The sequence below is a fragment of the Mesocricetus auratus genome, unplaced genomic scaffold (genome assembly GCF_017639785.1).
Source record: "Mesocricetus auratus isolate SY011 unplaced genomic scaffold, BCM_Maur_2.0 Super-Scaffold_4256, whole genome shotgun sequence".
In the NCBI taxonomy this organism is placed as follows: domain Eukaryota; kingdom Metazoa; phylum Chordata; class Mammalia; order Rodentia; family Cricetidae; genus Mesocricetus; species Mesocricetus auratus.
In genome coordinates, this window is record NW_024429182.1 from 96,502,003 (window position 1) to 96,511,635 (window position 9,633).

A 9,633-nucleotide genomic window follows, 5' to 3' on the forward strand; every position below is an offset into this window, starting at 1 on the left:
ATCCTGTCTCAAAATAAGTAAAATAAAACAACAAACAAATAAATAAATTAGCTACCATTCATAGGGCTAGTCTCTATTGGACCCTACATGGGGCTCACATGGTGAAAAATTCTATAGTGTTTTCAGAACCCATTAGCAATAAATTGTTTGAACTCCCAGCCATCAAAGGCAGAAATAAGGATGAGGCTAACCAAAAGACTTAAAGGGAATGAGATATGTGCACGGTTCTTTGGAAAGCTCTGATGCAACCCTGGGATCCAGAGGTGCACAAACATTCACTGACTCCCATGTCCAGGAAAGACCTGAGAAGACTCTTGATTTCAGGGACCTTGAGGCCTGATGCAACTGTCGGTAAGTAAAGGCAAAGGCAGAGCAGGCTGCCAGATCACTGAACAGCTGGCCCAACTAACACGCAGAGCCCCAGGAAGGGGAAGAAGCTTATTGGTTCAAGGCATACAGGGAATTGCCGGTCCAATCATTAGTTGACTTCCAAGTTAACCAAGCAGAAGCTTCAGTGTGCACACAGGACAAAGAAAATGAATTTTTACAGAATTATTCTATGTAAATTACTAAATAGACAGCCACAACTAGCCAGCAAGGTAGACCATGCCTGAAAACCCTGCATTCAGGAAGCCAAGGCAAAAAATGAGACACCATTTTGAAATAAAACAAAAGAAGAAACAACAACAACAACAAAACCCACACACAACAGTCACAAATTCTGATTGTGGAGAGAGCTGTTTAATTTACACAATTGCCAAATTACATTATTATTGTTGTTGTTTATTTATTGAATTTTAATAATGTTTGTAAAAACGGTATGAAGACCTGAATTCCATCTCTAAATATGAAGAAAAAAATGGATATGGTGGTGAATGCTTATAATCCTAGCATTGTGGAAGCAGAGACAACTCAGCCCTCTTGGTGAGCTCCAGGAACTCATTTCAAATGAGTTTCACTAAGTTTCCTATGCTGGCCTTGAACTCATTCTGCAGCCTAGACTGGCCTTGAACTAGTGATCCTTTTGCCTCAGTCTTCTGAGTAGCTGTGATTATAGGCACGTACCTCCAGGTCTAGCTCTACAGTCTCAGTTCTGCAGGATGAGAAGGTTACAGAGATAGGGCTCCAGAGTGACTGGAATGACCACTAATGATCAATGTACTTTCAAAGGGTTAAGATGCGGCTAGAAAGATGGCTGGTGCCTAACAGCACTTGCTGCTCTTGCAAGATGGCTCTGTTGGGAGTCCCAGTATCCACATATCAATTCACCACCATCTCTCACTCCATTTCAGGGGATCCTATATCCTCTTCTGGTCTCTGAGGGCACTAAAGGCATGTGGTGCACACATATTTATTTAGGCAAAATACTCATACACATAAAAAAGGATTACCAGCCAGGTGGTGATTACCAGCACACACCTTTAATCCTAGCACTTGGGAGGCAGAAGCAAATAGATGTCTGAGTCCAATGCTAACCTGCTCTATAGAGTGGGTTCCAGGACAGCCAGGGCTACACAGAGAAACCCTGTCTCAAAACTCACAATAATAATAATAATAATAATAATAATAATAAATGTTATTATTACAGCAACAATAATAATAAATCCTTAGAAATGGTTAAAATATTATTATCAGACTAAAGACAATTTAAGTTTTTTGTATAGTGGGGAAAATCTGGCAGTTTCTACCTGTGTCCACTCTCAAACTGACAAATCATTTAAGCCTATGCAGGATGTGCCAGGCTTTTACATGCATAATTCTTTTTTTTTCATTTATTACATATACACCATATTGAATTGTAGATGGTTGTGAGCCACCACGTGGTTGCTGGGAATTGAACCCAAGACCTCTAGAAGAGCAGTCAGTGCTCTTAACCTCTGAGCCATCTCTCCAGCCTTACATGCATAATTCTTAAAATGTTTTGGGAAGTTAATTATAGCTTGTTAAGGTCTAGTGACTCCTGAGAACTTTTCAGGGAGTGGATTTGTCACTGCGATCCAATGGCATGACATTACAACCTGTTTTTTTCTCAGCCAGGGTTTACCTCCACCAAACTAGCCTTGTCCTAAGACCCACCTGGAATATGTACAAACTTCAAATTCCCTCAGAAATAGGCAGCAGTAAGGACACTGGTGGTTGCTAAGCATGTGAATCCTGGAGTGGGTGAATAATAAGAGAAAAGGGCCTGGAGAGAGGCTTCAGCAGTTCCGAGCACTTCCTGCTTTTCCACAGGACTAGAGTTCAGTTCCTAGCACTCCGTTAGGGTGGCTCACAACCAACTGTAACTCCAGCGCCAGTGGGTTTCATGCCCTCCTGTGGCCTTTGTGGATACCCACATACACGTGGCACACACTTATAAGTAAAAACAGGGACAGGGTTTCTCTGTTTTGTTTTGGAGGCTGTTCTGGAACTTGTTCTGTAGACCAGGTTGGCCTCGAACTTACAGAGATCCGCCTGCCTCTGCCTCCCGAGTTCTGGGATGAAAGGCGTGCACCACTTTTTCCTTTTCTGTTTTTTTAAAGTAAAGAGAGCCAGGCATGGTGGCGCACGCCTTTAATCCCAGCACTCGGGAGGCAGAGGCAGGTGGATCTCTGTGAGTTCGAGGACAACCTGGTCTACAAAGACAGTTCCAGGACAGCCAGGGCTGTTACCCAGAGAAACCCTGTCTCAAAAAAAAAAAAAAAAAAGCAAAACAAGAGGTGAACCGCAACAGTGAAGACTAGACTGACTGACTCATGGAGCCTTAAAGAGGGTGGGTCTGCAAGAGAAGGAAGAACAAAGGCAACGAGTAGGCACATTTCATTTTGTGCTTACCAAAGCTCTCGTCTTCCACGCTGGGCTGTGGAGGGAGACTGTGGGGACTGCCCAGGGTTTGGCTTGTTGCTAACCTAGGGGCCAACTTGGACACTCCTGTATGTGCTCCCAGAAGCTAAGAACGTTCAGGTAAGATCTTCCGAGTGGGAAGGATGACAAGGACATTGGGAGACTTGGCAGGTTTGTGCAAAGAAGGGACATATCTTTTGTTAGAAAGGTCACTCTCACCCCCAGGGGCACTCGCACTCAGGTTCACACCCACATGCAAATATACTTACAATTAAAATAAATCTAAAATCCTTGGGCTGGAAATGTAGCTAAGTGGTAGAGCTCTGGTCTAGTATGTTCAAGGTCCTGAAGTTCATTACTAGTTTTTGTTTTTGTTTTTTTTTCAAGCCAGGGTTTTTCTGTGTAGCTTTGGAGCCTGTCTCGGAACTTCTAGACAACGCTGGTCTTGAACTCACAGATTCACCTGCCTCTGCCTCCCGAGCGCTGGGATTAAAGGAGTGAACCACCACCGCCCAGCTTCATGACTAGTTCTACAGAAAGAAAAATAAAATAAGAAAATAAACCAAGTGTGGTAGCACATACTGCACTCAGGAGGCAGCAGGGAGGATCTCTGTGAGTTCAAGGCCAGCTTGGTCTATATAGCAAGTTCCAGGCCAGTCATGGCTACACAGAGAGACCCTGTCTCCAAGAAAAAAAAAAAATAGAACAAGAACGGCTTGAGAGATGACTCGGCTGTGAAGAGCACTGGCTGCTCTTGCAGAGGACCCAGGTTCAATTCCCAGCACCCACATAGCAGCTCACAACTGTCTATAACTCCTATTCCAGGGGATCTGACACCCTCACACAGGCATACATGCAAGCAAGCAAAACACCAAATTAATAAAATACAAATAGATAAATTATTTAAAAAAAAAGAACAAGAAAGAAGGCGAGAAAGGAAGGAAGAACTGAGAGAAAGAAAGAGAAACAAACAGAGATAGATCATTCTGGCTTCTGTGAGGAAGGTGAGTGACTCAAATGTAGAGCCTTGGGAAGCGAGCTGCAGAAAGAACCAGTGTGTGCAGAGATGGTGAGGGAGAGGAAGGGGCCTTGTCACCATTAGCAACTCTTTTTTTTTTTTTTTTTTTGGTTTTTCGAGACAGGGTTTCTCTGTGGCTTTGGAGGCTGTCCTGGAACTAGCTCTTGTAGACCAGGCTGGCCTCGAACTCACAGAGATCCGCCTGCCTCTGCCTCCCGAGTGCTGGGATTAAAGGCATGCGCCACCAACGCCCGGCCTATTAGCAACTCTTTAGTGCTTGGTGCTTCAGAGGCTGAGCCTAAAGAAACAGATCTGTGTTGAGTGGGGATTGAACTCATGTCATTAAATTGTCTTTACATGCTCAATTCATCTTGTCAGTCCCAAGAGAGACCTTTACATTGTCCCTCAGCTCATTAAGTCATTACTTTGGGGTGGGGGAATTATCACTATATAGCCCTGACTGGCCTAAAACCCACCATTCCTCTGACTTATTCCCCTCTTCTATGTACTGGGATTATAGGCATGTACTGCTTGCCGATTGTGGCTGAATTTGTTTGCATGTGTGTGCTTTCTTTGAGAGGTTAGGTAGGGTCTGGTGCGTTTGCCCCAGAGGCTGGACCAGGATAGGGTGCAGGGCAGAATGGCCCTTAGAGAATAGGGAAGGAAAAAACTGAGGAAGTAAAGCTTTAAAAAGTACCAAACTCTGTCCATTTCTGTACCCTCTAACCAATCACCATCCTGCGGGTTATGTCACTTGATCCTACGGCCAATCTGGAGAACTCAGCAGGGCTGGGTCACCATCTCCCCCAGGGCTAAGAGGATTTCTAGGTTGACACGATGACCCAGCTGATACAGAGTTGAGTGCAGAGAACTTGCTTGTGACAGGATGAAGGATCTGTGTGTCCCTGACCCTTTTCAAAGTAGCAAGCAGCCAGGGACCTGAACACTTTAACTACATGTCATAGAGTCCAGGAAGAAGATGAGGGCATGGTGCATCACATCTCTTCTGACTTGGGAAGACCAGCTCCTTTTATAAACCTTCCATGCCATGGAGTGAGAGAGCATTCTTGCTGATCTCTGGTCCAGTGTCGGGGAGCCTTAGGGCCTATGTGTTGAAGGAGCAGGATCTGACCTTATCTTTCTCTGAAGGGACCGAGGTCTGAGGCAGGGAAGGAGTGAGGCACCCCCACAGATCTAGGTCTCCCTAACCACAGCTCTGTCTGCACAGACAGAAAGACATGGCCTGGAAATGGACACCACTCCTGCTTTTGGTCTGCATGTTCACCACAGTCAGTGCCCGTGACAGAACAGACCTGTTCAACGTTTGCATGGATGCCAAGCACCACAAGACAAAGCCAGGCCCAGAGGACAAGCTGCATGACCAGGTTCTGGTGGGAATAGTGTTGCCAGGGAGGAGGGAAGTCGGGGTGGGTGTGGTGAGCAGCCAGACACCCCCACATTCTGAGCTACTGCTGTGGGCGATGACGTGGTAGAGTGGGGAAAGTGGTGGGGTGATTTTCTGAGGACTCTCCCCAGAAGAGGACACAGTGGTGGAGATGACGCAGTGGTCTTTAGAGGCCTCTAATTAGAGGCCATGTGATGATAATCTCTACATCTCTCAAATGAGGGCCCATGGAAGCAAAGGGACTCAGAGGTTACACACAACCAGCCCTTACTGCAGGGTTAGGGTAGGACTTGGAAGAGTTCCTCTAGAAATTTTGAGGGAGAGAAACCAAGGGAGAGATGGGTTTCTACCCTCCATTCCAGAGGACCAAATGCAGAAGCAGGAAGGCCCTTTATGAGAACCACAGGCGTGAGGGCTGCAATTTACTTGGTCTATAAGCATTTATGCCATCCAATAGAAACTTACTGTGGCCTTTTTGTAACAAATATGTTTAGATCATCTTTTATATTCTGGAAATAAATCTAAGCTTAAGAATGGAAACAAACACCCGACAGGTGAGGTGCCACACACCTTTAAACACTCAAGAGGCAAAGACTAGAATATCTCTATGTGTTCAAGCCCAGCCTGGCCTACAAATTGAGTTCCAGGCAAGCCAGGGCTACAGAGTAAGATCCTGCCTCAAAAACAAACATGCTAGCTGGGCATTGGTGGCACATGCATTTAATCCCAGCACACAGGAGGCAGAGGCAGGAGGATCTCTGTGAGTTTGAGGGAGTTCCAGGACAGCCTCCAAAAACAATGCAGAGAAAATGTCTTGAAAAATCAAAAATAAGCCGGGCGTTGGTGGTGCACGCCTTTAATCCCAGCACTCGGGAGGCAGAGGCAGGAGGATCTCTGTGAGTTCGAGGCCAGCCTGGTCTACAAAGTGAGTTCCAGGACAGCCTCCAAAGCTACAGAGAAACCCTGTCTCGAAAAACCAAAAAAAAAAAAAAAGAAAAAAGAAAAAGAAAAATCAAAAATAAATAAATAAATAAACTTATTTGTATTTATTTGTTTCATTGTTAAAAGTTCATTTTATTATTGATTGCTACGTCTATCCCAGGGTCACTGATAAATGCATACATATATATTTATACATATGTCAGCATATTTATAATATATATTATTGAGAATAGAACTGGAGAGATGGCTCAGCAGTTAAGCATACTTACTGCTGTTGTGAAGACTGAACTGAACTGAAGAGTTCAGTTCCCAGAACGGACATGGCAGCTCATAACTACCTGTAACTCCAGTTCCAGAAGATTTGATGCCATCTTCTGATTTGCTCATTCATACATGTAGACACACACACATACAATTTTAAAAATTAGTAAAAAGAAACATAAGAATACAGAATACGACATTTGACCTTTATTACATATATCTGTCTATCGGTGTATGTGAGACACACACATGCCATAGCACATGTATGGAGGTCAGAGGACAATTTGCAGGAGTCAGTTCTCTGGATCATGCAGGTCCCAGGGATCGAACTCTGGTCCTTTTTTTTCTTTTTCTTTCTCAAGGCAGGGTTTCTCTGTGGCTTTAGAGGCTAGGCTGTCCTTGTAGACCAGGCTAGTCTCGAACTCACAGAGATGCACCTGCCTCTGCTTCCCGAGTGCTGGGATTAAGGCATGCGCCACCACCGCCCAGCCCTCGGACTCTGGTCCTTGAGCGTGGCAGCAAGTGCCTTTCTTTACCCACTGAGCCCGTCTCATTGGCCTGCTTTGTTTTCTTTTTTTTTTAATGAACAAATGAAAAGGCTGGAACTCACTATGCAGGCCAGGCTACCAGGCTGCTTCTGCCTCTCAAGTACTGGGATTAAAGGTGTGCACCATAATACCTGGCTTGGTTGGGATTTTTAAACAATCGTTTCTTTTATTTATTTGGTTTTTTGATATAGGGTCTTATATAGCTCAAACTGGCTTCAGACTCAGGATGTAACTGCAGATGACCTTGAACTCTTGGTCCTCCTACCTCTACTTGCTGAATACTGGTTTTATAAGCTTGTGCCACCACGATGGGGTATGTTTTGTTTGTTTTTGAGACAGAGTCTAATCCATGTTATCTAGGATGGTTTCAAATTTATGGTCCTCCATCCTCAGCCTCCTGAATCCTGGGATTACAGGCATGTTGCCAACATGCCCAGTGAAAAGAGTTTTTATAAAGTGTGAGCCACTATATAAATAAGAACTATTATTCCAAAGACAAGGCTCCCCTAGCTTCTTTGTCACACTGTGGGAACTGTATCTCCCTAGAGCCGGGGACTCCTGAAGGTCTAGGATAGAGGGGCCTCTGTGGTAAGTGTTCATAGAGCAGCCTGCCTGGGGCAGGGGAGTGAGGGCCAACTGAGGCAGGGCTGGAAGGTGACATGAGCTACAGAGTAGGGCAGAGACACTCAGCCCTGTGTCTTTCCCAACTAGTGTAGTCCATGGAAGAGAAACGCCTGCTGCTCAGTCAACACCAGCCAGGAGATACACAAAGACAACTCTCGTCTGTACAACTTCAACTGGGATCACTGCGGCAAGATGACACCCACCTGCAAGCGTCATTTTATCCGAGACACCTGTCTGTATGAGTGCTCCCCCAACCTGGGGCCTTGGATCCGGCAGGTACGGGTACTTCCCTCACACACACTTCAGGAAGGCTCTCCTTAGGATCAGTCTTTCAGCTAGAGCTGCCAACGTCCCCTCTACCCAGGTGGACCAGAGCTGGCGCAAAGAGCGTTTCCTGGATGTCCCCTTATGTAAAGAGGACTGTCAGGAGTGGTGGGAAGCCTGTCGCACCTCCTCTACTTGCAAGACAGACTGGCATAAAGGCTGGGACTGGACCTCAGGTAGGGGCCCAGGGGTAGGAAGATGGAGTTAGGACTTGGAAAAGGGGAGATTAAAATTTTCTGGGGTGCGTTTTGACCCTAGGGCTGAATGTCTGTGCCATCTTGATTCCGCCTGCAGGCATTAACAAGTGCCCGGACACCACAGCCTGCCGCACATTTCAGTACTACTTCCCCACCCCAGCCAGCCTTTGTGAGGGGCTCTGGAGTCACTCCTACAAGGTCAGCAACTACAGCAGAGGGAGTGGCCGCTGCATCCAGATGTGGTTTGACTCAACCCAGGGCAACCCCAACGAGGAGGTGGTGAAATTCTATGCTGCCCTTGTGACAGCTGGGGCTGTTTCCCATTCAGTGGCACTTCTTGTGCCCAGCCTGGTCCCCGTGCTGTCATTATGGCTCCTTGACTGAGGCCAGTCCTCTCTCTATAGACTTCTCCTCTATCTGCCTGAAGCTGGGTCTCAGTGCAGCTCCTCTAAGAATGAGAGAGTCTTAAGCCTGCTTCCAAACCCCACTCCTCTGTCAGCCAGTTCCTGCTCCATGGGGCTTGGGGTTCCTACAACAGTCATTTCTAATAAATCTGTGACACCTCTGGGTCTAATGAGTTGTCCTCACTGTGAGTTTGTGGGTGGGTGGGGACAAATCCTTTTGGGTCGGAGCAAATAGAGTGTTTGAATGCCCCTTGTCACTATATAAAAGTTCATAATTAGTTTCCTCCTTCCAGAAGGGGGATGAACTAAATGTCTACATATTAGTAGTCTGTAGGAATCTAATTGCTTCTAAGGCAGATCTAGGATTTCTTATTCATATAGTTCTTAAACATTATCCCTTGTGGTCTGAGAATGTAACTCAGTTGGAAGAGTGTTTGTCTAGCATGGGGAAGTTCTAGGTTCTGTCCTAAGGGGGTGTTGGCACAGGCCTGTAATCCCAGCACTTGGGAGGAAGAAGCAGGAGGATAAGAAGTTCAGGGTCATCATTGGCTACATGGAGAGTTTGGGGCCAACATGGAATATAAGACACACTGTCAGCACTCGGGAGGCAGAGGCAGGTGGATCACTGTGAGTTCGAGACCAGCCTGGTCTACCAATCGAGTTCCAGGACAGCCTCCAAAGCCACAGGGAAACCCTGTCACGGAAAAAAAACCAAAAAAAAAAAAAAAAAAAGACGCACTGTCTCCAACAAAAATAAAAACCCATCCCCCCAGCAGGGCACTTGGGAGGCAGAGACAGGCAGATCTCTATGAGTTGGAGGCCAGCAAAGGGTCTGGAGAAATGGGGAAGATTCACACTGCCTACCATGATGAAGATAGACTGGGCTGGGGCCCCTATGGAGAGGAAGAGAGTCCATTAAGAAGACGATCTGGAAGACACAGAGGAAATGCAAGCTTGCATTTGGCCCAGTGCTGTGTCCTGCAGATGATGCTAAAAGTTAGAAACCTTTACATGCTTCCCAGAGGCAGCTCTGTTCTCAGTATAAATCAATTTGTGTTTACTCTGGGTGTGTGCACCCGTTCGGCTG

The 9,633-nt window shown here is 46.1% G+C and overlaps 1 protein-coding gene across 2 annotated transcripts; it reads left to right on the forward strand.

The window, feature by feature from the left end:
- The first annotated feature begins 2,792 nt into the window (after positions 1-2,792).
- On the forward strand, positions 2,793-8,716 carry LOC121144280 (folate receptor beta-like). Of its 2 annotated transcripts, none has more exons than XM_040757675.1 (5): positions 2,793-2,943; positions 5,070-5,226; positions 7,709-7,897; positions 7,986-8,121; positions 8,240-8,716. In XM_040757675.1, exons 1-5 carry the CDS (start codon positions 2,915-2,917, stop codon positions 8,524-8,526), a joined length of 798 nt encoding a protein of 265 aa, XP_040613609.1. In that variant the 5' UTR covers positions 2,793-2,914; the 3' UTR covers positions 8,527-8,716. The 2 variants fall into 2 exon arrangements, with proteins under 2 accessions (XP_040613609.1, XP_040613616.1); XM_040757682.1 differs by having other exon boundaries at positions 2,803-2,943; positions 5,074-5,226.
- Positions 8,717-9,633: the final 917 nt, after the last annotated feature.